General features: G+C 48.8%; 4 protein-coding genes across 6 annotated transcripts; 2 read left to right on the top strand and 2 right to left on the bottom strand.

The window, feature by feature from the left end:
* Positions 1-3,797: 3,797 nt before the first annotated feature.
* Positions 3,798-12,017, top strand: LOC120658504 (putative multidrug resistance protein). 2 transcript variants are annotated; one of them, XR_005668707.1, is made up of 7 exons: positions 3,871-4,169; positions 4,282-4,336; positions 4,413-5,049; positions 5,129-5,669; positions 8,274-9,161; positions 9,234-10,752; positions 10,945-12,017. XR_005668707.1 is itself a non-coding variant. In XM_039936752.1 (6 exons), exons 1-6 carry the CDS (start codon positions 3,894-3,896, stop codon positions 10,632-10,634), a joined length of 3,798 nt encoding a protein of 1,265 aa, XP_039792686.1. In that variant the 5' UTR covers positions 3,798-3,893; the 3' UTR covers positions 10,635-11,929. The 2 variants fall into 2 exon arrangements, 1 of the variants encoding a protein (XP_039792686.1); XM_039936752.1 differs by having other exon boundaries at positions 3,798-4,169; positions 9,234-11,929.
* LOC120662910 (zinc finger protein 36-like) lies at positions 10,937-11,782 on the bottom strand. Its single transcript, XM_039941962.1, has 2 exons — positions 11,686-11,782; positions 10,937-11,484 (listed from the first exon to the last, which is right to left on the bottom strand). The coding sequence occupies exons 1-2, from the start codon at positions 11,780-11,782 to the stop codon at positions 10,937-10,939; spliced, it is 645 nt and encodes a 214-aa protein (XP_039797896.1).
* Positions 12,018-15,569: 3,552 nt separating the features above from the next.
* Positions 15,570-16,843, top strand: LOC120658598 (zinc finger CCCH domain-containing protein 18-like). The gene has a single exon (XM_039936870.1). The coding sequence runs from the start codon at positions 15,785-15,787 to the stop codon at positions 16,613-16,615; it is 831 nt and encodes a 276-aa protein (XP_039792804.1). The 5' UTR covers positions 15,570-15,784; the 3' UTR covers positions 16,616-16,843.
* Positions 16,844-20,504: 3,661 nt separating this feature from the next.
* Positions 20,505-25,619, bottom strand: LOC120658552 (nuclear transport factor 2-like). Of its 2 annotated transcripts, none has more exons than XM_039936812.1 (9): positions 25,460-25,619; positions 25,067-25,210; positions 24,139-24,436; positions 23,501-23,772; positions 23,234-23,411; positions 23,019-23,137; positions 22,866-22,931; positions 22,588-22,663; positions 20,505-20,917 (listed from the first exon to the last, which is right to left on the bottom strand). In XM_039936812.1, exons 1-9 carry the CDS (start codon positions 25,484-25,486, stop codon positions 20,760-20,762), a joined length of 1,338 nt encoding a protein of 445 aa, XP_039792746.1. In that variant the 5' UTR covers positions 25,487-25,619; the 3' UTR covers positions 20,505-20,759. The 2 variants fall into 2 exon arrangements, with proteins under 2 accessions (XP_039792746.1, XP_039792747.1); XM_039936813.1 differs by having other exon boundaries at positions 25,067-25,207; positions 25,460-25,600.
* Between the last annotated feature and the right edge of the window lie 397 nt (positions 25,620-26,016).

The following is a 26,016-nucleotide window of genomic DNA, read 5'->3' as shown; positions in this document are numbered from 1 at the left end:
AAGACCATATACCCCATTGAGTTGATTTCCTTTAAACATTTGTTCATCTTATTTACTTGCTTGTAGAGGTTGGGGTGCATTGGATCTTTATCATCACTTGAGGAGTTTCTTGCATCCTCTTCTTCCTCATCACTTGAGCTACCTTTGATGGCCATCTTCTTCAACTTCTTGAGTTGCTTGCATGCAAGTGCACTATGTGTTGGTGAAGAAGATGACACTTTTGTCTTGATGTCATTGTGTTGCTCATGAGCGATCACCTTGTTGAGGACTTGATTTGGTGTCAGTGTTGTGAGATCTTTCTCATATAGAATTGTTGTCACCAAATCATAGTCCGGCCTTCGGAGTGAGTGAAGGATCTTGCGAATGAGTTCCAAATCTTCAATTTTCTTCACATCTAAAGAATTAATCTCATTCACAAAAATATTCAACCGTGAGTACATAGTTTCGGCATTTTCATGATCAAATTGCTTAAAGCTATTAAGTTTATCAATGTGAACATGATATTATTCATTTGCAACATCTTTTGTATCTTCATGGTTCTCACTAATAGTTTTCCATAAAACATTAGCATTTTCGCAAGCAAACACACGGTTGAAAACACTTTCACCAAGAGAATTTAAAATAGCACACTTGGCTATAGCATCATATTGCTTCTCTTGTTGACTATTACTTTTGGTTCCTTTACTCGTTACTCTCCAAACATTTAGGCCCTTTGCTTGGAGGTGAGATTGAATCAAAATCTTCCATCGTTGGAAGCCCGTGCCATCGAAACGTGGAGGAGATCCTAGAGAATCCATTTCTTCCCCTAAAAGAGGTAACTCACTAGGCGGTGAAGCCTACCGATCTAATGAACCGGTAAACACAAATTTGTCAATAGAATTGGCTTTGTTTGTAAGACAAGTGAGACCCGGCTCTGATACCACTTGAAAGGTTCGGGTGCTCTAGCCTAAGAGGGGGAGGGAGTGAATTAGGCACTCTAAAAAACTTAGACCTGTGGCTCCAACTAGTTTGCACAAAACTTAAACTAAAACAAGCTATCTAGATGTGCAACTATGATTGTTCTAGTGTGAAACTCCTATTCCAAAAGAGTTTAGCAACATATAGACTTTCCTATCAAGAAACTACTATATGAAAATAAAGGCATATAATTTGCTAGTATGAAATGCGGAAGCTTAATGAGCGGGATAGGAGATAGCAAACTCTTGACGCGGGTGTTTATCCTGTGGTTCGGTTAGCCACAAAGTCACACCTACATCCATGTTGTTGTAGCACTCACTAAGAGTATTGCTACTCGGCCACCAAGTCTCTTCCGTGAACACAATCACGGTCACCTTGGCCCCGGGTTCCACTAAAGAGCTTTTCCACAAAGGATGGGGGTCTCCACGTCCCCCGCACAAAGTGTCGTCGCCGCTCCACACCAAGTCGGAGGGTCGATGACGTTGCCGGCAAGCTTCACAGCTCCAAGGGGCCGGCGCACCAAGCTCTTCTTTTGGTTCACTAAAGAACCACAGCACAAAGGCTCAAGGCCTTGCAATCTCACTCACTAAGAGCTAATCTAGCACTCACACTTTACAAGGCTAGTGCTAAAGGCTAAGGATATGATCAATGTGCTCTTATATGGCTTGGAGATGATCTTGGGTGTGTGTGACTTCTAGCAACTCCAGCAAACTTCAAATGGCCGGGGGATGCCATATATATAGGCCTCCAAGTCGTGGAGCCGTTGCTCCAACGGTCAGCAGAAATCTGCGTACCATCGGATGAACCGATGCCTCTGGCTGGGGTAGCGTCGGTTCATCCGGTCACTCTAAGCAACTGAAGTAGCCGTTGGCTTCACTGACACAGTTGATGCGACTCCAGGGACCATCGGTTAGACCGATGCTTAGGGCGTCGGTTCAACCGGTCATACACAACAATTGGACTAGCCATTGGGCCTCCCTCTTCTGCTGACGTCAATGCACCGATGCTATACTCCGATGCCTCGCCGGTTCAACTGGTGCTGAAGACTTGGCTTCTGCGCGCTTGACATCGTCTCTGGAACATGGTACGTTGAATGCACTGATGCCTATCTTGAAGCCGTCGGTTCAACCGGTGCTTCACTTGATCTTCACATGATCTCCAGAGGCGCATAGACTTGTGCCAAAAGACAGGCCGTCGGATCATCCGACAACCATCGGATGCACCGCTGCCTATAGCATCGGTTCTTCCGGTGCTACTGATTTTAGTAGAACTCGTCCAATTTAGCGTTTCTTTGAGTTCTTTCTTCGTGTTTTGCTTTGCATGGCCTTTTTACTTCATCCCTAAGATCTAGAAATGTTCTCTTAACAATACCATTAGTCCCATTGATTGCGTTGTCATTCGATCACCAAAATCACTTGAAATAGTATAAATGGTGCCATGTTCGTTACATGCATGCATCAGGAAGAAGAAGATAAACATGGATCCTTCATTAGAGCACGATGGAAAAGGTTGATGGGGAGAATGATTTGGAATGATGCGTTTGTACCGGAGACCGACGGGAAAGCGCGTGTGAAGAGGATCCGGAAACCACGACGGAGTGTACGTGCGTAGATTATGGAAGGGCACCAAACCTGAGGGCGGAAAGCATGTGTGTGCGAGGGCGGGTAAGTTTTTGCGCCGGTGAAAGAAAAAAAAAAGAGAAGAGGCAGAAACATTTTAGAATCGCTGGTCTTCCTTGTGTCCGCGCCCTGTCGTGCTTCTGGTTGACGAGAATTTTGCTGAGCAGTGGGGCCGGTGTGAGAGAGTGTGTGTAAGATTTTTGGTGGGAGGTAATTTCAATTCTTTTGGTTCCTTATAGTATAGATGTACATCCAGCACGGAGTAGCTACAGGTAGCTACTTCATCTGTTCATCCATGCCATGTGTCAGTTTTTCAGCTTAAGATCTCCATTTCAAGATTCCATCTTCCGTCGCCCCTTCGCCCACAGTCAGGCAACTGCTTACAATCACTCGAGGTGGTTTTACTTACCTTTGTTTCACAGATACAGTGAGCAGGGTCTTCATGTTAGTCGTGCTCTCTACTTTTGCTTTCGATGCATTTCAACATCTGTGACCGGCGGTGCTATCCTATCCTCTATGTTTGCCGCAGTTGTCTGCTATAATCATGCTAAAGAAATCATCAAACTTTGCTCCCTCCAATCAGATTGTTCCACAGATTAACCTTGGTGTATTGTCCCTTTTCATGATATAGATATGTCACGCTCAGAGGCATAGGACGCAGGAAGCAGAAAGTGATGGTAACTGCCCATATTCTGAATCTGATATATGCACATATTATTTGTACCTAAGACATCATGAAAGCAAGGGCAGCCCAATCACTCTGTGTCTTTCAGCAACGCTTATCTCTTCTAAACGACAAGCTTCTTCCTAAAGCACTCCAGCGCTTAGGCCTAATTTGAAAGCAGGGCAGCTAATAAACCCAGGGAAGGAAAATCTCCCATCGAGAACTAAATATCTTATTCACATAATATCCTTATGAATTGCTCACCCAGGGAAAAAAACAGGGATCTAAGGGGATTTGAGTTTCCAAACTAACCCTCTCACTTCACCCCTCCTAATGGTGGCCCAGTGATTTGGAAAAGGCACATTTGGCATCCCTCTCTGATGGTGGTCCAGTGATTTGGAAAAAGCGCATTTGGCATCAGTGCGCTCCTCCTATGTGGGGAAATAGCAGAGATGAGGTGGAGGGTGACTAGACTACCAACAATGGTGACTGGCGAGTCTTCTATCTCTGACGTCCCACCAGCAGCATGTCAGCCACCCAACGTCATAGTACAATACGTCAGAGAAATTGTTTCCAACATCGTTTGGCACAGACGACAATGACTAGCACCTGCTGACTGTTGCCACCCGATATGATAAAACTCGCTCTGGAGTATGCCCGATAGCTCGCCGGAGTCCGGAGGTATGGCTAAAGACGACGGCCCGGCGGAGACGGTGGAGCAGAGGGCGGCGGCTTCGGTTCTGCGGTCGTTCGCGTCAGTGTTCGTGCACGCAGATGCGGCGGACGTGGCGCTGATGGTGCTGGGCCTGATGGGCGCCATGGGCGACGGCATGTCGACGCCGGTGATGCTGGCCATCACTAGCCGCGTCTTCGACGACGCCGGCAGCGGCACCGATCACCTCCAGCAGTTCAGCTCCAAGATGAACGAGGTACAACTACATCTCTGACGACCTCCAGTTCTAGACAATGTTACATCCATGGCCTGATGCCCTGATGGCCATGGACAAGAACACTGACGCGTCCATTTGGTCTCTGGATCAGAACGTGAGGAACACCCTGTTCCTGGCTGCCGCACACTTGATCGCGGCGTTCCTAGGTGAGCGAGCATGGCCAAATGAATGCTAGCTACTCCGGGTGCTGCCCTCTCACACCGTGGATTGTTTTCCTTGCAGAGGCCTATTGCTGGACGCGGACGGCGGAGCGGCAGTCGTCGCGGATGCGAGCACGGTACCTGAGGGCTGTGCTCCGGCAGGACGTTGAGTACTTCGACCTCAACGTGGGCTCGACGTCGGAGGTGGTCACCGCCGTCTCCGGCGACACGCTCGTCGTGCAGGACGCGCTGAGCGAGAAGGTTCCCAACTTCGTGATGAACGTCACCATGTTCGTGGCCAGCTACGCCGTCGCGTTCGCGCTGCTGTGGCGGCTCACGCTGGTGTCGCTGCCGTCCGTGCTGCTGCTCATCGTCCCCGGCTTCCTGTACGGCCGCGTCCAGGCCGGCCTGGCGCGCCGGATGCGGGAGCAGTACGCGCGCCCGGGCGCCATCGCCGAGCAGGCCATGTCTTCGGTCCGCACCGTATACTCGTTCGTCGCGGAGAGGACCACCGCGGCGCGGTTCTCCGCCGCGCTGGAGGAGTCGGTGCGGCTCGGACTCAGGCAGGGGCTCGCCAAGGGCCTCGCCGTCGGCAGCGGCGGCATCCGCATCGCCATCTTCGCCTTCAATGTTTGGTACGGCAGCCGCCTCGTCATGTACCACGGCTACAAGGGCGGCACCGTCTACATCGTCTCCGTCATCATCGTCGTCGGAGGCGGGTTCGTCATACTCGCACCTCTGTTCATGCCTCGCCGTAAATTTTGTTTCGCCGACGCTCCACTGACGCGAACCACGCAGAGCGTTGGGGTCGGCGTTGTCAAACATCAAGTACCTGACTGAGGCGAGCTCGGCGGCGGAGAGGATCATGGAGTTGATCAGGCGGGTGCCGAAGATAGACTCTGAGAGTGGCGCCGGCGAGGTGCTGGAGAACGTCGCCGGCGAGGTGGAGTTCAGGAACGTGGCGTTCTGCTACCCGTCGCGACCGAAGAGCCCCGTGTTCGAGAACTTCAGCCTGCACGTGCCGGCCGGGCGCTCGGTGGCGCTGGTGGGTGCCAGTGGCTCAGGGAAGTCGACGGTGATCGCGCTGCTGGAGCGCTTCTACGACCCGTCGGCCGGGGTGGTGACCCTCGACGGCGTGGACATCCGGCGGCTTCAGCTCAAGTGGTTGCGCGCGCAGATGGGGCTCGTCAGCCAGGAGCCGGCGCTGTTCGCGACGTCGATCAGGGAGAACATAAAGTTTGGCAAAGAGGACGCCACGGAGGAGGAGGTCACGGCCGCGGCGAAGGCCGCCAACGCCCACAGCTTCATCTCGCAGTTGCCGCGGGGCTACGACACGCAGGTAGATCATGTGCCATGTACTACTTGCTTAATGCACTTGCACTTTCTGAAAAGACGAAGTTATATGGTTGAAATTCTAAGAAAAATCCAAAGAAATAATAAGAGTAGATGCATCAAACTCAAGGATATTGCAAGCTATGCGTAATTACTGCACAAAAAATTAAAATATTCACAAAGAAGATGAAGAAACATATCTTTTTTTTGTGACTGGCCTTACTCCAAATACAAGTTGTAGCATCTGAACTTACACATAGACCCACACACACCACACTCCACACACACCACCTATGCGCAAGCTAAGACCTACACCCTATACTCTCACCCACACGCCTGCCTTAAAGAGATGAACTCGGACACCAGTTCCCAGCATGTGTTGAAGCCCACCAGGAAATCCTGGAAAATCCAACGAAATTCGTCCCCACATGGGATCGAACCGGGGACCTCTCCACCAGGAAATCCTAGAAAATCCACCGAAATTCATCTCCACATGGGATCGAACCGGGGACCTCCTCCGGAGGAGGAGAGGGCACTGCTGAGGCGCTGCCGACCAACCGGTCGCAGGCCTGTTCGCATGAAGAAACATATCTTGTGTATCCCCTGTTTTCACTTCCACCTTTCAAGATGGGTAACCGTATCATCATCTGCCAATGGTAACTTCTGTCAGATTAATTGCGACTATCTCTACTAGTCTGTCAACCCGTGCTTCCGCACGGGCTAATTAGAATTAATATAAAAATAAGACCAATAATTATAGTTATACATCTCACGCCCTTTTCATCTATTAAATATTCTAATGCATACTCTAAAATATATTTTTTCATTATTTAGTTACAATAGATTTTATTTTGTGCATATCCATATGTATTCAATATATATTTAGTTGAACTATTTGTTTGTGAATTGGTGTTCTTATCTCTTCCATCATACATGAATATATGGTGACATATATCGTGGGTAGTATTTTTATATAAATAATATAATAAAAATGATAGAAATAGTAATTTTAGAAATTTATATTGGTGCACTTTAATATATTATTATAATTATATAATTTAGATTCAGATTTATGAGTAATTTAACTTGTAATAATATGACATAATTGGATAATTTATATGCAAATTGAGGGGGTATTTGTATTATTTTTATAATGGCATAGGTGGGTAATTTACACACAAATTAGGGGGTTACTTTAGATTTTTTTATAATGGCAGAGGTGGGTAATTTAGATACATTTTAGGGGGTTACTTTAGTCTATTTTCATAATGGTAGAGGTGGATAATATATTAGGAAAGATAACAGATCCGATGGTTATTATAATTAGAGTTGTTGGATTGATGGCTAGATGTTTCTGATTTTTGTGAGAATTTTTCTATTTTTCAGAGTGTCCACCTAGAATCCTAGGTGGCTTCATGTGAAGGCTCCAAAGGAGCCTCCAATTAGTAATAGTAAGATTGGGGGTCGGGACAAAAAGTAATACTAGAAAGATCACCTCAACAAATCAAATATCGAGATAGAAATGTTGGGTTCACACCACACCAAGGATGTCATTAAGAAGTACTAGCATATCAACCCGTGCTCCTGCATGGGCTAATTAGAATTAACATAAAATAAAACTTATAGCTAATAGTTATAACTATGTATCTCACACCCTCTTTCATCTATTGAATATTGTAACGCATACTCCAAAATACATATTTATCATTATCTAGTTGCAATAGGTTTTATTTTGCATCACACCTTCATGTGTGTTTGATAAAATCATTTGTTTGTAAATTGGTATGTTTATATCTTCCATCATACATGAGATACATGGTGACACATATCGTGGGTAGTATTTTTAAATAAACAATAACATAAATAATAGTAGAAAAATAATTTAGAATTTTATATTAGTGCACTTTAATACTTTGTTATAATTATATGATTTATATTTGGGGGTTACTTTAACTCTTAATAATAACATAATTGTATAATTTATATACAAATTTAGGGGGTTATTTGTATTATTTTATAATGACATTGGTGGGTAATTTACATGAATAGTAGGGGGTTACTTTTGATTTTTTTTAATAATGGCATAGGTGAGTAATTTAGATACATGTTTAGAGGGTTATTTTAGTCTATTTTTGCAATGCCATAGGTGGGTAATTTATTAGGAAAGATAACAGATTCAATGATTATTACGATTTGAGTTGTAGGATTGATGACTGAATATTTTTTATTTTTGTGAGAATTTTTAGGTTTTCTCTATTTTTAAGTGTGTCCACCTAGGATTCTAGATAGCTTCACATGGAGCCTTAAAAGGAGTCTCCAATTAGTAATAATAAGATGTTATCTCACAAAAGTCTGTCGGTATAAATAATTTGTAACTTGCTGTAGTAATTATAGCTTAATTTTCTATACTCTTGCCACGACAAACTTGGCCTATCATTCTTGTTTCAATATAAACTACATGTCTTTACAAGTGTTATCTCATCATGGAAAAGTTCATTTTGATCTCTTGACATCATCCACAATCATAGACCTTAGGACTAAACTTGTTCAATGAAAAATAAGAAGTTGTTCTTTCTTGGGCACTAACCATGCACAATCTAATTATAAACAGGTGGGTGAGCGTGGGATCCAAATGTCTGGAGGACAGAAGCAAAGGATTGCTATTGCTAGAGCAATCCTAAAGTCACCCAAGATCCTCCTCCTTGATGAAGCCACTAGTGCTTTGGACAGTAATTCAGAGCGTGTTGTGCAGGAGGCGCTTGAATTGGTCTCCATGGGCCGAACTACTATTGTCGTTGCACATCGTCTCTCCACAATCCGCAATGCTGATATGATTGTTGTCATGCAGTCTGGTGAGGTGAAGGAATTAGGGTCCCATTATGAGCTCAATGCACAAGAGAATGGCATATACTCATCTCTTGTACGCCTCCAGCAAACCACGGATGTGGGCATGACTGAGGAGGCTGGGAAAACTGGAAGTACTGATATTTTGCGGCAATCAGACAGTCAAAGCATAACCAGGAGTTTCTCTGTACCAAGTAGGTTAAGCTCATCACATTTGATAGGTGATGCAAAAGATGATGGTAACTTAAGGGATCTAAAGCTTCCAGTGCCATCGTTCAGGAGGCTACTTATGCTTAATGCGCCAGAGCTGAAGCAGGCATCAGCAGGAATCTTCTGTGCAGTTGTGTCTGGAGGTATACAGCCTGTGTTTGCCTATGCCATGGGCAGCGTGACCTCGATCTTCTTCTCAACAAATCATCAAGAGATCGAGAAGGAAACACGCACCTACACACTTATCTCTACCGGCCTTGCAGTGTTGACATTCCTTATTAGTATTGGGCAATATTACAACTTTGCTGCCATGGGAGAATACCTCACCAAGAGGATAAGGGAACGGATGCTCGCTAAATTTCTCACTTTCGAGATTGGGTGGTTTGATCGTGATGAGAATTCTAGTGGTTCCATATGCTCACAACTTACCCACGACGCCAACATTGTAAGTACAATAAATCTTGCAAATATTCAGAAACAGAGTAATAATTGACAACACATACTATTTGTATTGCAGGTGAGGTCACTTGTGGGTGATCGGATGTCCCTAGTGACCCAAACAGTTTCTGCTGTTCTAACCGCCTACATCATGGGTTTGGCGATTGCTTGGCGTTTAGCTCTTGTGATGATTGCAGTGCAGCCTCTTGACATTACATGCTTTTATACTCGCCATGTCTTACTAAAGAGGATGTCCAAGAAATCAACACAGGCACAATCTGAATGTAGTAAGCTAGCTGCTGAGGCCGTCTCTAATCTCCGAACCATAACGGCTTTCTCATCCCAGAACCGCATCCTGCACCTCCTTGACCAAGCACAGGATGCTCCACGCAAAGAAAACATCCGGCAATCATGGTTAGCAGGTTTGGGCCTCGGCACCTCCATGAGCCTTTTGAGATGCACATGGGCACTCACCTTTTGGTATAGTGGAATTCTCATAGCTGGTCACCATATTACTGCCAAGGCATTTTTCCAAACCTTTCTGATTCTAGTAAGCACAAGTCTTGTGATCGCAGACGCGGGTAGTGTTACTGCAGATCTTGCTAAGGGTGCTAATGCAGTCGCTTCGGTGTTTGCTGTTCTTGATCGAGAAACAGAAATAGATCCCGACAGCCCTGAAGGATATAAGCCAGAGAAGCTCAGAGGCGAGGTGGACATTAGAGGGGTTGATTTTGCATATCCATCAAGACCTGATGTGATCATCTTCAAAAGATTCTCGTTGAGCATCCAACCAGGCAAGTCAACAGCACTTGTTGGGCAAAGTGGGTCAGGCAAGTCAACCATCATTGGGTTTATAGAGAGGTTCTATGACCCAATCACCGGGGTAGTAGAGATCGATGGCAAAAATATTAAAACATACAATCTTCGAGCCCTACGACAGCATATTGGGCTGGTGAGCCAAGAGCCAACACTATTTGCAGGTACCATTAGGGAGAACATTATGTATGGCAGAGAAACAGCAAGTGAGGAAGAAATTGAGAATGCAGCAAGGTCTGCAAATGCACATGACTTCATTAGCAACCTGAAAGACGGATATAACACAAAGTGCGGTGATCAAGGTGTTCTATTATCAGGAGGGCAGAAACAGCGCATCGCTATAGCCCGTGCAATTCTGAAGAATCCTGCCATATTGCTTCTAGATGAAGCTACAAGTGCATTAGACAGCCAGTCTGAGAAGGTGGTGCAAGAGGCATTGGGGCGAATGTTGGTCGGCACGACAAGTGTTGTGGTGGCGCATAGGTTGAGCACTATTCAGAATTGTAACATGATCGTTGTGCTTGAGAAAGGAATTGTTGTGGAGACAGGATCACATGCATCGCTCATTGCGAAGGGTCCTGCTGGAACATACTTTGGATTGGTCAATATGCAGCAAGGAAGCAACCACACCAGCAGCTCTGTGATTGTGAATGAAAACCCATAGTTCCATACTAGCAGCCTAGTTAAAATAAGTCACCAGTTTGGATTAATCAGAAACCAAGACTGCTATTCAAACGGCTAAAATTCCCTTCAGCAATGGGCTATCTCCTTTTGCTCTATCAGTACGTGGTAGTATGTCAATTGTCAAGCTTGTGGTTTGTTGATACTAGTTCATAAACCCTTGTTCAATTTTAAGAGAAATAATAAGTATTATGAAAGATAAATTGATATTAGAAGTTCATGGATAAATTTGATGACCAGAGCCAATCAAAATGTATTTACAGTTTATGGAGAATTTTCTTCCGTTCATGCAGAATTCGACGGCCGGCGTGGCTTCTTGGGCGGCAAAGGCAAAGGGCTCTGCACCTCATCGTCCTCGCCACGCCGCCTCACGCCGGCCGATCCTATCTCCGGCACCAGGGGCACCAGGTTCAGGTCAAACCCACCGACCGCGCCCGACCCTGCAGCGGTGGGCAGCGACGCCGACACCGACGGCCCGTGCAGGTAGTGGAACCTCTTGTGCCCGCCGAGCGCCTGCCCGGTCTCGAAGCCCCTGCGGCACACCGTGCAGACGTGCCGCCCGACGCCGCCGCTCCCGGACGCTGATGATGCCTCCGCAGTTGCTTCCTTCTGATGGAACAATGGCGCCGCGGCACCGTACGACGCGCCACCACCTGCTGCCGCTGGCGTCTTGCGGTGGCTCGCCTTGTGGCCGCCGAGCGCCTGGTACGACGCGAACGCCTTGCCGCAGAGGGGGCACCGGAAGTGGAGCGGGAGCTCGGCCGGCGGTGTCGCCGCCGCGGACGATGATGGCGCTGCCACGCCGTGTGGCCGGCGCGTCGCCGTCGCGCCGGCTTGCTGGCACGCGGCGGCGAGCGCCATGAGGCACAGGGACAGGTACTCGTCTTGGTCCATTTTCACGCTAGCGATGGATCGGAGCTCCTGCTGTGACGATCTGCGACGACGGCGATTGCTTGCGCTGCATCTGCACCCGCGGTTACTTGTAGACCGACATGGCGGCGCGCCATGCGTGCGCGGTCGCGTCAAAGGAGCACGAGGGCGCGCGGAGCCGACGCGGAAGGCGAGCACGAAGCGGCAGGCTTGGAAGGTGGAACCGATCTCTGTTGGGGCGGCACACTTGCGCGCGTGCATTTGGACTCGTGGGGGCCGGGTCTTCCCGTCGGTCCGAATTCGGCATCAACTTGCAATTTTCAAAGCAAATTTGAGCAACTTTTGTGCACAGAAGCTCGCGAATTCTGTGTCTTTTAGGGGTAAACAAAATCGACTACGTTCTGCTAAGCATTCTAGAACGATGATTGATACCTGGACACCTGCACGTTTACCATGCGTGCCTGTCGCAGAATCACACGAGGCCATGGTTTTTGAAGAAGTCGTGTCTAGTCTTGCGTCCGGTCTCGACGGACAGGCACGGTCCCGATCAGGGCAAGTTGCATCAAGAAGACGGAATGAGACAAAATATTGACGGGTCTCAACTCAAAACGGGCCGGTTGGGCTACTTTAATGTTTCTTCCTTCCTCGATTGCTCCCGTCCTCACAATGGAACCGCCGCCTTTGTTAGCCCAGCCCATAGAAACTACCGGCCCATCACGGCCTGCAAATAGAAACCTTCGTCAACGGTGATAATCGCCAGTTGTACCAAAAAAATTACGGTCAAAGCCGTCACGGACGACGTGAACAGCAGCTGAAACCCTGAACTGAAGCACGCACTCATGAACTCATGCCTGCACCGTACTAGCAGGACCACGGCTCCGGCCGTGACACAAGACAGGAAGAAGAACGTGACCAGTTCTAGAATCAAATCGACGTCACCCGGGGCCGCTGCGATCTCGCCGCCGACCAGTTCAACGACCTCCCCAGGTGCACTGTGCAAGTGGCAGCCGGCCAGCCGAGCCGCTGCCGGCCAGTCTCTATCAGTCCCGGCATCTCGGGCACTCATCCCCCGCCATAAAAGAGCCGAAAGCGCCCAGTCCCCCGCCGCCGCCGTGCCGCATGACCCCCGCGGGCCGGCGTTAATGTTGGCGCGCAAAGGTCTCGTCACGCGACGCCGCCGATCAACCGAAGCGCCGTGCCTGTGCGCTCCGTTGGCAGCCGAATGAGCGACGCGCAGCGCAACTCTAGTAGGTGGCTAAATTTGAGTGTATTTTAATCATTTATTTTTTAAGTTTAGTTATTTAAAATATAATCTTTACTCCAGTAATACCGACTAGATAGGCTTTTAAATGTGAGAGAGAGGTGGAAAAAAAAGAAAAATAAAAAAAATAGTGGGCCCTATTTTTAGTAGACTAAGTAGAGAGTGACCAAATTGAGAGGGTGGACCTCTCATTTTAGTCACATAAGAGCAACTCCAGCAGGGTCTCTATTTGGGTGATTAAACCCACATTTTACTCAAATTTCCATCTCCAGCAGGACCTCTACTTGGGTGACTAAAATAAGAGGGTGACTAAATTTCCTCTCTTACTCCCTCAATTTGGTCACCCTCTACTTAAGCTATCAATAGTAGGGTACTAGGGTCCACCATTTTTTTAGTCTATTTAGTCGGTGCTGCTGGAGTAGATACATATTTTGAGTGACTAAACTTGAAAAGTGGGTGACTAAAATGAGTTTTAGCCACTCAAATTTAGTCATTTCATTGGAGTTGCTTTAAGTAGGAACTCTGCTGAGATAGAAATTTGAGAAAATGATTAAAACGTAAGTTTAGTTATCTAAATAGGAGCTCTGCTCTGGGGCAAAGGGCGCGGGTGAGCGACGCGTCTGCTGCCCGATCCACGGCCGCCAATAGATCCACGCGCCGCCGGCTCACCGGCCGGCTAGTGCCGATTTGCCACCAGTTACGAGTGACCCGAGGCCTTGACGCGTCGTAGTTGAGCGACGGGGAGCTTGTTGCTTCGTCGGCCACCCCCTTTCGTAAGCCAATAGATAGCGAACGCTAAAGCACGCGCGTAGGTGCCATTTGAACAGGGGTGGCAAAAAGGATTTTAAAATTTGATTTAGAGTGTCTAAAAATATATAATTTTGAATGGTTGGGCTCTGAAAGAGCCGAGATCTAATTTTTATAATTTTGAGCTACAAATATATAAAAATTAAATTGGATTGTGTAAAAATTACCACCTCTAGTTCGAGAGATGGTACACGCGATGGCCTAAACATTCCCGTCGCTGTAAAAATCGCGTGGTGATGCTGATGCGTGAGGTTGATCTGACATTTGATCCAGCTCGCCTGTCGAAATCTAGTCATTACGAGAGGAATTACGTGGGGTAATGTCTGGCAGCGATATATTGACCACCCACACGGATTTGGGTCCTTCCAAGTTCAATCCTTGGGCTTGTGTATACGCCAGGCAAATAGTACAGTAGGATATTAGGGAGGAATCCTGCCGTGTCTGAATTCAGCAAACAAAGATGGAAATGGAATGCAGTGTTGGAGAAACCAACGCAAAGCAGAGCAGGCAAGACAATTCCGGGACGATTCGATCTATGCGTCAAGGGTGGGATATGCTCTTTAATTAGCTGCATGCCATGGTTCCTTTTAGTACGGCTGGTGCGCGAGCAAATCCAAATTTGGAGATGATTACACAGTGCGTTACTGATTCAGTACTACAATCTCTCATGCACACATTTGGAGATGATTACACAGTGCGTGTACTATGCCATTGGTTTTCTTTTCCGTGTGTTGCCTGCCTATGCCACTTGAATCAATGTGTATTATTCTGAATGCAACGCAACTTTTACCATGTTACTCTTACTCATGATGTAAAAATTGTGATGCATGGTAGATTCACTAAGCAGAGATTGATTCCTTGATGTCTTCTTTGTATTGTTTACAAAATCCACAAGATTTGTGCTATTCGAATAGGAATAAATGAGCTTAACAGTTACCATTCAAGTTGAGCTCCTATCTGCAACAGCAGTTGGAGTTGCTCATTTTGCATACTAGTCTCAAATCCACCTCCATGTCACAGAAGTTTAAAAACGGGTAGTGCTTTCTTATTAGTTCGATCAATTTGTATTGCAAACAAAGTGCATTAAATTTTTCTTGCCGTATGAATTCGGTAGACAAGATGCGTTTAACGAGTGACATTTGTGTGCATGTCAACTCGAGGATGGTAAGCATTTTTTTGTATCTCGCATTCAAACTATATTTTTGATAGAAAGGTTCGTTCCAGCACAGCGTAGCTGAAAAATATGTGATTCTTTTTATTTTTTTTGGAGAAGTATGTGATTCTTTTTATGATCGACTCTTCTTACGGTACACATTTGTATAGAAATCAATCGGTCAATGGTGATCGATATTGACGTGTCTCTTTTTTATCATTCAAATTTTGCTTCTAATGGGAAGCATTCATTCTAAGGCCCTGTTTAGTTTGAGGGACTTTTGTAGAAGTCCCTGGGACTTTATGGACTTTTAAACCAAACAGGGTGGGACTTTTAGGGATTTCTTTGGGGGTAAAGATTTTTTTTGGAGAAGATCCTCTTGAGGAGCTTTTTTAGACTTTTGGCCTATGTTTCCACCTACTACCCTCTACCTCATTAAATGACGCGCAGGGAGAAGGGGTGGGCGCCTGGGCACATGCATGCAGGGACAAGGGGTAAAGATGTCTTTTGAACACACCATTTAATAAGGTTTAGTCACTTCAATCATTGAAAACAAACAGGGTGGGACTTTTATTTAGACTCAGGGTTTTTTGGAGGGGCTAGAGACTTTTGAAAATCAAACAGGGTCTAAGAAAGTAAAAAATGGCTAAAACTGTGAATGGTCTTATGACAAACGGCTATTTCCAATGTCCTCTAGTATGGTATGAATTAGTTGCCAAACATAATTTATCACGACGTGGTGACGTTTTAAGTATACTTGTATTTTTCTCCTTTCATCGAAAATAGACATCTGATAAAATAGTATCAATTTAAAGCTTGCCAAAATCAACATTTGGAGTTTTGAGGTTTGACTAATAGCTGCCAAGTGTGTGTATATAGTGACATCTCTTCTCAGGGTCCCTGCAACAGAGACGAACGTGACCACCACATCACCTCTTCCATTCTTCCAAGATAAGCCAAAAAGAAACCCACAGGCCACAGCACAACGAAAACCTGACCATTTCTTCCCCCATTCTCCTTGGACGAAGGAAAGAATCCGACCATGGCAGACGCAGCGGCACAGTCTCGCGCGGAAGCCGGCGGCCCTACTCCGGACGCGGCGGACGACTTCGAGTTCTGCATCTTGTCGTCCGGCGGCCTCGTCCCGGCCGGCAAGGCCGCGGAGACGGACATGTGCGTGGCCGGCGAGCTGTTCTGCCAAGGCAAGCTGCTCCCGCTTCGCCCCTCCTCGGCCGCGGCTGCCGATGGCGCCAGCGTTGTCACGCTGCCGCGGTCTGAGTCGGCGGCGTCCACTGTCGGCCTCGTGTCGCGGTCCGGCAGCCGCAGCGCGAGCTCCAGCGGCAGCAGCAGCGGGTGCGTCAGCCGGAGCCAGTCGTCCAAGAGCGCCTCCTCCGAGCACGGCGGCGCCCCCGCCCCGCCGCCGCGGCGTTCGCTGTCGAGCAGCCTGTTCTACGCGCATCCGAGCCCGTCGCCGCAGCTGCGCTCGGCGCGGCCGCGCCGCAGCACCGGGTCCGCGCCGCCCCCCGCTGCGTGGGGCCTGTTTCGCCTCGGCGTCGTCGGCGCCCCGGACGTGTACCCGCCGCCGCGCCCCGCCGAGGCCAAGATCGCCGCCACCGCATCGAGAGGCGGCGGCAGCAGGAGCGCGAGGTTCGAGCAGGTGACCGCCGCCGTTGACAAGAAGCTTGGGTTAGTGGGGCTGCTCGGGGACAGCCTCGGGTGCAAGTTCTCGCCCGACGCCGTCGATCCCGCGTGCCTGCCGGAGGCGGCGAAGCGCCGCAGGAAGAAGGACGGCGCGAAGAGCGGCCAGGGCGTTCGTCGTAGCAGGATCCTGGACTGGCTTGAAGAGCTCTCCATCATCAAGGAGAAGAAGTGATGCTGATTGTTGCGTCAAGATCCTCACTTCCTTGGAGACTAGTAGAGCTGTGTATGATCAAGGAAACATTCCCCCCCACTTTTTTAGATTTTTCCGAGTCTGACTAGCACGGCTAGCGAGCAATGCTATGCAAAAGAATTAACGAGCAATAGCAATTGGCAATTGCTCATAACTTCCGGTTGTACAAACTGAATTTGACTTCATGATAGCTATCCTTGTTCTGTTCCATTTTTCTTTCTCCAAAAGACCTGTGATCCAAAATTACGCATCTTTTTCCAAAAAAGCTAAAATTACGCAATTCTAGCAAATCAGCATTTCTTGGGAGAACAGTCCGGAAGGGGTAAACTTTTGAAAAATCCAACTTCCATGTACGTTTACACCCGTGCCCACTTGTTGTGGCGCTGCCTGCCGGTCAATGCAAGGAAATACATAAAAACGACTTATCCATAATTAATCATACCAAATACTCATTTGCAGTCTGTTCTTTTTTAAACTGGACAAAACCTTCTCATGCCTGCACTAATACCAATCACAGGTGGCCAGGTGCCATGGATGCTATGACTTATCATAGGATCACACCAGAGTACCAGAGACCCTGGCACGGGATGGGGTTTGGGAAAAGCTTGGTGTGGTGCCGGTGGCGAGCTGCTGGCCTCTATCCAACGCGGCGGGCGTGAGCAGGCGCCCGTGGAGCGCGAAACGAGCATCCTGCTGGTGCTGGAGCAGAGCCAGAGCGCCGTGCTCGGCCCGTGGTGGTTCGTGGGCGTTGTCCGGATCTCCCCGTCGTCGCGTACGCGTACGCACGCGGCCGCGCCGGAGATCCCCCGAAGCGAGACCCAGCCGCTGCAGGGTCGGCACCGGCTACCTCGGCCTCCCCCTGCTGCATTGCATCCCTAGTAGGGTTGAAAATGGACGGAAATATTCCCGTTCCGATCCGTTCTATTTTTTTTATTTTTGTCTGTCCGTTTTCGTATTTATGGGATCCTGTTTTTGTATTTACGGAAGTAGAAATGAGATTTCTCCGTCCGTTTCCGAGGAATCCCGTTTTTACATGGAATTGACTCGTATTTATTTTGTTTTTAATCTACATAAGATATGTCTAAAAATTAATATGTTCAAAATCATACCAATCACTAAGTATGCATGTTAACATGTTAACACATGGCATACTAGTGAATATTGGACCAATAACTTCGTACGTGTATATTATTTTGTGACTTTGTTAATGTATACTCGAGAATATTTGATCGCATTATTCTTTCCGGCTCAATGTGTGTATTGGTTCGTTTCCTACTTCCGCGTAATCCGATCCCGTTTCCGTACCCGTATTTTCCGAATCCGATCCCGTTTCCATCAAAACAAATATAGAAACAAAAATAGAAATGAGATTTTTTTTTCGTCCTTTTCATCCCTAATCCCCAGTGGATACCGGTACAGCGACGCGGCGTGCAGAGTCGTCGTGGGTTGCAGTTGCTGGCAGTGGCAGTGGCTGGGCGGACGCGTGATCATCGGCCACTGGCGATCTCTCTCCGCTGCCCGAATTCGCGTGCCCGCTGCGGCGATCGCGACGGCGACCGGCGCCCCCGCAGGCCTCATAATCCGTTCCCTGACGGCGACGTCTATCCGTTCCTCTCTCGCCGGGGCCTCCACGCCAGGAAAACGAGCGCGGAGCGCCTGCGAGGCTGCGACCCAGCGTCGCGACGCGTCCAGAGGCGCTGGCACTGATGCCCGCGTGTCAGAGACCTCGAAGCGCCCGGCCCCGGTGCTCTCGGCCTCGGCTCATGTGCGCCGCGGCATGCTCGTCGGCCCGGCCGGCTCGTTTCAAATTGTTTCGTGGTCAGATCGGCAAATCCTGGATGCTTTGTTCCTTTCTGATGGGGAGGTTAGGTGAGTCCAGATCGCCGGAGCGGTTTGGAAGTTTTTAAAAATTAGCTCATCTAACCGCCACCTAATGGGGCGCTTCCCTTTCCAGCACAAGGGACGAACGCGACGGCCGCTGCTGCCGCTGCCTTCTTTTCCAGCGCCTGAATCTGACGAAGTCGACGACGCTGAAGCTTGCGAGCTTTCAGAGTACAGTAGACTTTAGCAAAAGAGCGAGATGCTCAACGTGCACATCGTTTCTCACATAGGCCCTTTTGGTTTGCCGGGTACAAAAGGCGTGGTGTGTAACAATCGAGTGAAACGCACAGACAGATCTGTAGGGCACGCACGAGAGGCTTAGTAGTGTTGGTGAAAAGAGAACAAAGTGGCGACTGACAAAGCGACACTAGCTCGTATAAGACAGAATTTCGCAGGGAAAAGCTTGAAGAACGGGAGCCTATGACTATGATGATGTGTGCTCGCTGCAGGGCGTTGCTTAAACAAAGAAGTCCATCATGGCATTGGCATCTCGCGCTGCTCTACATGGAAAGGCTGCTGCGACGGTCTTGTTTGCAGCCGCTGGCTCCAATTCCCGAGGCGCCTAAAAGTGCTTATGGAGTGGTAGTATAACCCTAATCAGAACCCGGCCTGTAATCGAGCTCTCTACGCAGCCACGCACTGCCCCCATTACGCTATGGTAGCTAGGGACGCCATGTCCCTACGAACTGGAACCCGTGGTACTCTCACGAATTGTTTGAATCTCGTCGTCCCCAGAGCCAACCTTCAACCTTCAAGTACCATCAGTAAGTACACTGGCTCTGGCCTCTGATGAGGAAGATGCTTGCAAGGAAACGAGCCACGTACGCGCGCCAGAGCTGGAAACTTTTCACCCTGGCCGGGAAGGAAGACGCTTCCAAGGAAGATGCCATGGAACGAGCCCTGGTCAGCTAGCACTGTTGGATCAGAGAGTTGCGTGGCGCCGTGAAGAAGAACGAGAACCTGAGCAAAGCTGCGGCCAAGATTTTTGGGGGGCGGCTAGCTAGCGTTTGTTCTGGCAGAGGAATACGGGATTGATTCGCATGAGGACACCGGGTCGCTTCCAACAAATGGGAGTTCTGAGACCGATGCCACTGCAGATGTAGCGGTCGCACAGCGTGCCTGTCCTTGGGCGAGCAGCATGATGGACCGGCTTGCGCTGCCGCGCGACATAGGAGTGTGGCAGTGGAAAAGGACTGGGCTGTTTGGCTTGGACCTTGGACTTCGGACTTGGACACCAGCGCCTGGCACGCCCATGCCAACCAGCAACCAATGCTACGAAACAAACGAAACATGTGTCCTGTGGCCGGCTAGACATCACCGTTGTCCCGGAGTGGGGGGCCGGCCTCCGGATCCATGAGCCAGAGAGACCAGTGACCAAGTACGAGAGAGTGTGACACCATGCCGACTTATGGTCGAGCCAGAGTGCCGACGCAGGGGCGGAGCGAGGACAAGCTGGGCTCGGCCCCTACCCCGGCCTTCCTCCTAATGAAGATTTCCCAAGACCCTCTCTCCCTTTGCGCATCAGAGCATGCAATGCCTGCTGCACATCTGCATGAGCATGACTCTATGCATGGATGCAGGCGCAGACTGCTCAAATCTCACTCCACTTTACCTCATACTCCCTCCCAAACGTCTTCGTGTCATCTGTCACATTGCTGGACCCTAAGGCACCGAAACCAGGACCCAACCTGTCCGGTTTTATGGCACTTCTAGGGACGGCATGTGTCCATGACATGAAACCCAATGATGCTGTCAGCCTCTCACAAGATGTTTGCCCTTAGTCATCTCGCTAGTCATCCCCAAAGGCAACGTATCCTCTAATACTGTCAGTACCCGGGACCAGAGATACCCATAACCAGATCAAAGCATCTACACAGGAGTTGCGTTCAAGTTCCAGAACACCAAATGCGTACCATGATAAGAGAGGTTGGTTGCGCCTTGGACTGCAAATAAACAATGACAACGGGCCACCTTCAACGCCCCGCAGGAATATCGAAACACCATCGCTATAGTCACGCGAAAGCAACAATAGCAACTAGGGTAACAGAACAACAGCTCTTAATAACAACAGGCAACATCAGTCTAGCAAAAGTTGGATGTCGCATAGGTCGACGCGCACACATTCATCGACAAAACAAGCCCCAAAATCCCAAATGCAACCTAGCAGCATATAGGCTGCTTTGTTCAGGATCTCTCTCCCTCTGACGACAGGTCAAAACCTTATGCTTGCTCTTGCTACACCAGTTCAATTCCTTTGAGCATGGCTCCCAAGGATGCCCCTCTCTTGGTGAGGAACACGCCCGTAACCGTTTGACCTACCCCGGTTGCCACCATTGTACTCATCACCTCCACCTCTGGCATATCCCCGACCTCCACCGCCGAAACGGCCTCTTCCGCCCCTCCCTGCCAATGCCAATATGTAAAAACCATTAGCACAACACGTTCAATGTTCAATGGTACGGTACAATCGTCAACACCATGCTTCTGAAAGGAGCAACAAAAAGCATACACTAGCACTGGATCCATACACAACGATATCAGCCAAACCATGTCTTTTTTACTGTTCATTTGAGCATAAGGCTCTCCGCACTCATCACTCTCTAAATTCACTCTCCAAAAGAAATATTCCTACCTGGTCATCGAGATTCTCTCTATATTCAGTTTCGCTACGCTCGTTCACTCTCTATATGTCTACTCTATCCCAACTATCACATATTTTATTCAACCATCTCCACCTAACATCTCATTTTCTTTTCCTTTTCTTTTTTTCTCCCCTTCTTTTATTTCCCCTCGTCCGTCTCACCCCCTCTCCCCTGCTCTCTCTCTCTCTCTGTCGACCCGCCGCCGCTAGCCTCTCTCCCTCCCTCGCGGCGCGGAGGCGGATCCATGGCGGCGGCGCCGCCCGTGGCGTGTCCGGCCACGCCTCCTCACTGGTGAGCCGCAGGCTTGACCCTCCGCCCCCTCCCATGGCCGCGTGGCGAGCGGGTGGCTCCAGGCGGCCAGCGCGCCGAGCGCCCGAGGAGCGGCCCCGGCCCCTCCCCTGCAGCAGCGGCCAAATCCGGCCCCGGCGCGACCCATGGCTGCGGCGGCGGGCCCGCGGCACCTGCGCGAGCTCGAGCTCGGCGGCGAGCCCAGGCTCGGGGTGGCGACGGCTGTCCTCGCGGCCCCTGCTCCCCTGCCGCGCGGCGTCCCTCCTCTCCACTGCGCCTCCCTCCCTTCCTCGCGGGGCCATGGCGACCACCTCGCCGCGCCAGCTCACGGCCGAGCTGCAGCGGCCCGCGGCGTGCGGCGGCGTGGCCGGGGCGCCCCGCGGCATGCGGCGTCGTGGCGGGGCGGGGGACGACCGGCGCGGATCCAGGCGCCGCCGGCCGGATCCAGGCAGCGCCGGCGTCCCTGCTCCCCTACTCCATGCGCGGGCGGCGGCGAGCTCGAGTAGGGGCGGCAGCCATGGCGGACGCGCGGCGAGGCGGGCAGCGCTGGGCTAGAGGAGGTGCGGAGCACACGCCGGGAGGCGGGCCCGCGCCACATCGGCGGATGGAGAGCGCGCGCTACTGCGCTCGGAATAGAGAGCCCGGAAGGGAACGCCAAGATAGCGCGCACTTTACAGTGTGCCGCTGGAGCGGGAAAATGGGCAAATCAAACTGCATGCAGCCTCCGTGGCGCATACCGTGCGGGATGCAGAGCCCCAGTGCGGGCAGCCTAACAATGTGACACATACCACTATTTTACTATTCATACACTGTACGACGTGAGCATTGATCAGACGGTCTGGCTGATTTTGATAAAAAAAAAACTGTGATTGAAAACCCCTAACTAGGGCACTACCAATTTTGACTTTATTGACTTCAATATAACATTTTGGTGCATATTTTCAGGCTACAAATGTAATGATGTTACTTTATAAAAACACTCAAATATGAGGCCATCACAGACAACTTCATGGGAAATTGGGAATGTATAAGTATAAAGCATGTAACCATCAGAGTTTTCATTAACATTAAGAGATGTAAGAGTTGGCGAGTGCTAGCAAAATGCAAATAATGCATAAGTATCATTAGAAGAAATCAACTTACTTCCACCTCTTATTCCGCTGTTAGGCTTCCTCTCCTCAACATATATCTGCCGCCCATTTATTTCGATTGGTGAAGCCTGAAATGGGAGAATCCGAGTTTCAGTATAAACTGCAGCTGAGACATGATTAAAAACACACATGCACAAGCCCACAATGATAAAATGAACTTGTCCCGTACAAGCAAAGAAAACATAGATTTTGTTCAAAGGACAAGAAACACAAGAAAGTGAAGTAACAAACGCACAAAATAATTTGAAACACATTGCTGTTAACAATCACCTTTAACGCATTGTGTACACCACTAAGCTCCTCAAATTCCACAAAAGCGTAATAGCCACCAGTCTCCTGCCGATTACATCACAAGATCAATCAAATAAAGACCTACTTATGCCATTGGAAGAGGCGAATAAAAAGACAACATTAAGAGCAAACCTTTCGGCTTCTGATAGCAACACCATCAGGAATAAGCCGCCCAAACTTTTTGAACTCATTTTCGAGGTCAGCCTCACTTACAGATGATGGCACATTCCCAACATAAACAGATTTGCTCTCTAATTTAATAAGCAGAATGGTTTGTGTCAGCAAACAATGCATAAGAGCCAAATCATGAACAAAATTCAGATGTTTAGCACAAAGTAATGGATTACCTTCATCATCATGGGCCGCAACTTCACCGTAGACATCAGATCTCGGTTTCTCGCCTGCCGTTGATGAAGCCATAACTGAATGCTGGGCCTGGTTCGACTCTGTTGAAGGGTGAGAAGGCTTACTCACAGGGACTTGCTGGGCTACCGGGAATGCCGGTGGAGCCTTTGCAGTTTTTAGCTGCAGGAGTCATTTCCATTTTAGTTTTAAAGATCCATCAGATGGATATTGAATAACTCACATAGTCTAGCAAGTAAGAAGTGACATACAATGGAAGCGTAAGTCTTCTTCACTGGTTCACCAATAGGCTCCTCCACATGAGGAGGTGGCACAGGAGGAGGTTGCACTGGCTCCTCTGGTGCCACTGCAATTTCATTTGAGAAGGAAGAAGGTGGTTCTTCAGGAAGAGGTTCCTCCCCCCAGTTGTCAGATGATACCACTTGCTGAGGTGGCTCAGAATAAGCATAATTGTCGACCACATCATGTCCTTCAGATGTTATTTGTGCTGTTTGAGTTTCTTCCTCATGAATGTACTCAGGAACTGTGGGCAGAACAATTGTCAGGTTTAACATCACCGCTCAGCAGCACTATTAACTTAAGTTCGCACCAGTAACATCTCTTAGAAAATAAGCATTGCCATCAAACCTATTCATATGCAAATACTAATGGCGCCCACCAAAATTCATGCTGCTAAAAGCAGCGTATTTGGCAGTTCAGAGAAGAAAATATGGATAGCATTAACTTTCATATGCACAGGTAAGCAAATATCCCAACACCATATACCGGACGGAACATTAGCAAAATAGAGATGGTTCAAATGAAGGAGATTGAATACGTTACGAGTCCAACAAGAAATTTGAAGTCTTATTGATGATGCTTCATAAGCCAAATAACTAAAGTTCCATACCAGTTTCGACAGCTGTGTTGGAGGCTAAATTGTTCTCGTAGTCATCATGAGAAATCATTTGCGCAGGCTGCACCTGTTCTTGGTCGACGAAGTGAAAGTAATCGTTGAGGACAAAGTAACCCTTCTCCTGTGGAGCAAGGAAGAACATCTGGATAAATTTCCTCTGGTGGCTGTACTCCTTGGTCTGCACAAGGCCAGAGACCATAACTAGCACCCCATCACCCCATGAGTTGATAAAGTTTGCTGTCTTGATCTCGATTTGGGTGAAATTCAAGGACATAATGAGCGAGTGTATGTCCTGCAGAAGACGCGTGTATTTAAGGTTAGTAGAGGAAACACACGGGCTACACATGAAACAGCAAGTAGTTACATTCAACTTTACAAGCACTAAATGCAACGTCAACGAGAAATGAAGCGGACAAACAACATGGGGGATGCATTCATCCAACTTTAGGCATGACAACGCTAGTGTCCAACTTTAGGAGCATTAAAAGCAAAATAAACTTCGCGAAGCAGACAAACAAAGCAGCATGCATAATACTACATTAGGAATGCATAGAAACAAAGGCTTGCGCAAGCAAAATCAACTAAGTGAAGTGGACAAACAAAGTGCCATGCATAATAATACGCTAGTACGATGCATGAAAGCAAAAGGCACGTGCAAGCAGCTCAAACCTCATTGGGGGAAAACACAGATAAGGTGCCAATCGCTAAGGGGTATAAATACAGAACAGGCGCATCTCAGCATAAGGCCATAAGTAGAGCAGAGAAAGTAATCGCCATGCACAGTGGTACATTACAACAACAGGGCATGCACGGATAGAGCAGACAGAGCATCATCCGAATCCGAAGTATCTACTGGCACTGATAGATGATATGCAATCTAACATATACAGTGAGGATGAACAAAATAGAAATGGTAGATTACCATCACGCTGCTGACAGTGGTGTTCGTGCCGGCGAGGTCGTCGACGCGGACCATGGTGCTTGCTTCGCTGTAGAACTGGTGCACTACATCGGGGTTCTGCTGCAGCAGGTTGTAATAGTTCCGTAGGAAGTACGTTCCCACCTGCTATAGCAGGGATTAGCCACCTTATCGCGCGCCAAAATCACAAGCTAATCCAGCTGAACCCAACCCAACCCAGCCCCGAACCCCCACCCCCCATCGGATAGGATTAATCCACGGGATGACTACGACGAGCCGCCGCTGAGGGGAAGCAGGATTCAGGAGGTCGGGTTTTGGTTCCCGTGAGAGGGGGATCCCGCCCCAATCATCAGCCCTAAACCAATCGGGCATGGATGGGAAGGGATGGGAGCTTACTTGGGTCGCCGCCGCCGCCGAAGCCATGGATGAGGGAGACGGAGAAACCACTAGAGCAGAAGAGCAGTGTAAGCAACCCTAGATCTGGAGAACGGTGTGCGATCAATTGTAATGCTGCCGGGCCGACCCCTGTAAGAATGGCACCGCGTTGCCGGGCACGACAGACGTCGGATCAAGGACCGAGGGACACGATCCGTGCGGGCAGCCAATGTCCGAAACTTTTGCGTGTAACCCCCTGAATAAACCTCCAATCTCATTTGCGTACAGGTTGGATGTACACGCCCACTCGGCAGTCGGCACTCGCTATCTCGAGATCTGAACTCACCGGAGTCGAAGGCTCGAAGCTCCTCTACAGCTCCACAGCCAAAAGCAAGAGACTCGCCATCTTTGGGATGTTGCAGAAATGGTGCTAAGAGTATGAGATGTCTTCGATTTTATGCTAGTCAGTACTGCTTCAATCTCTAAATTCAGTCTTCAGATCAATTTCCTAACCTTTTTCGTGTTTGATTCTGTTCAAAGAACATTTTGTTAGATCCAAGTTCATTTTGTGATCGAAT

This window comes from Panicum virgatum, chromosome 2N (assembly GCF_016808335.1).
Source record: "Panicum virgatum strain AP13 chromosome 2N, P.virgatum_v5, whole genome shotgun sequence".
NCBI lineage: Eukaryota > Viridiplantae > Streptophyta > Magnoliopsida > Poales > Poaceae > Panicum > Panicum virgatum.
The sequence above is the reverse complement of the archived record's forward strand: the minus strand, read 5'-3'. Positions and strand labels throughout refer to the sequence as shown.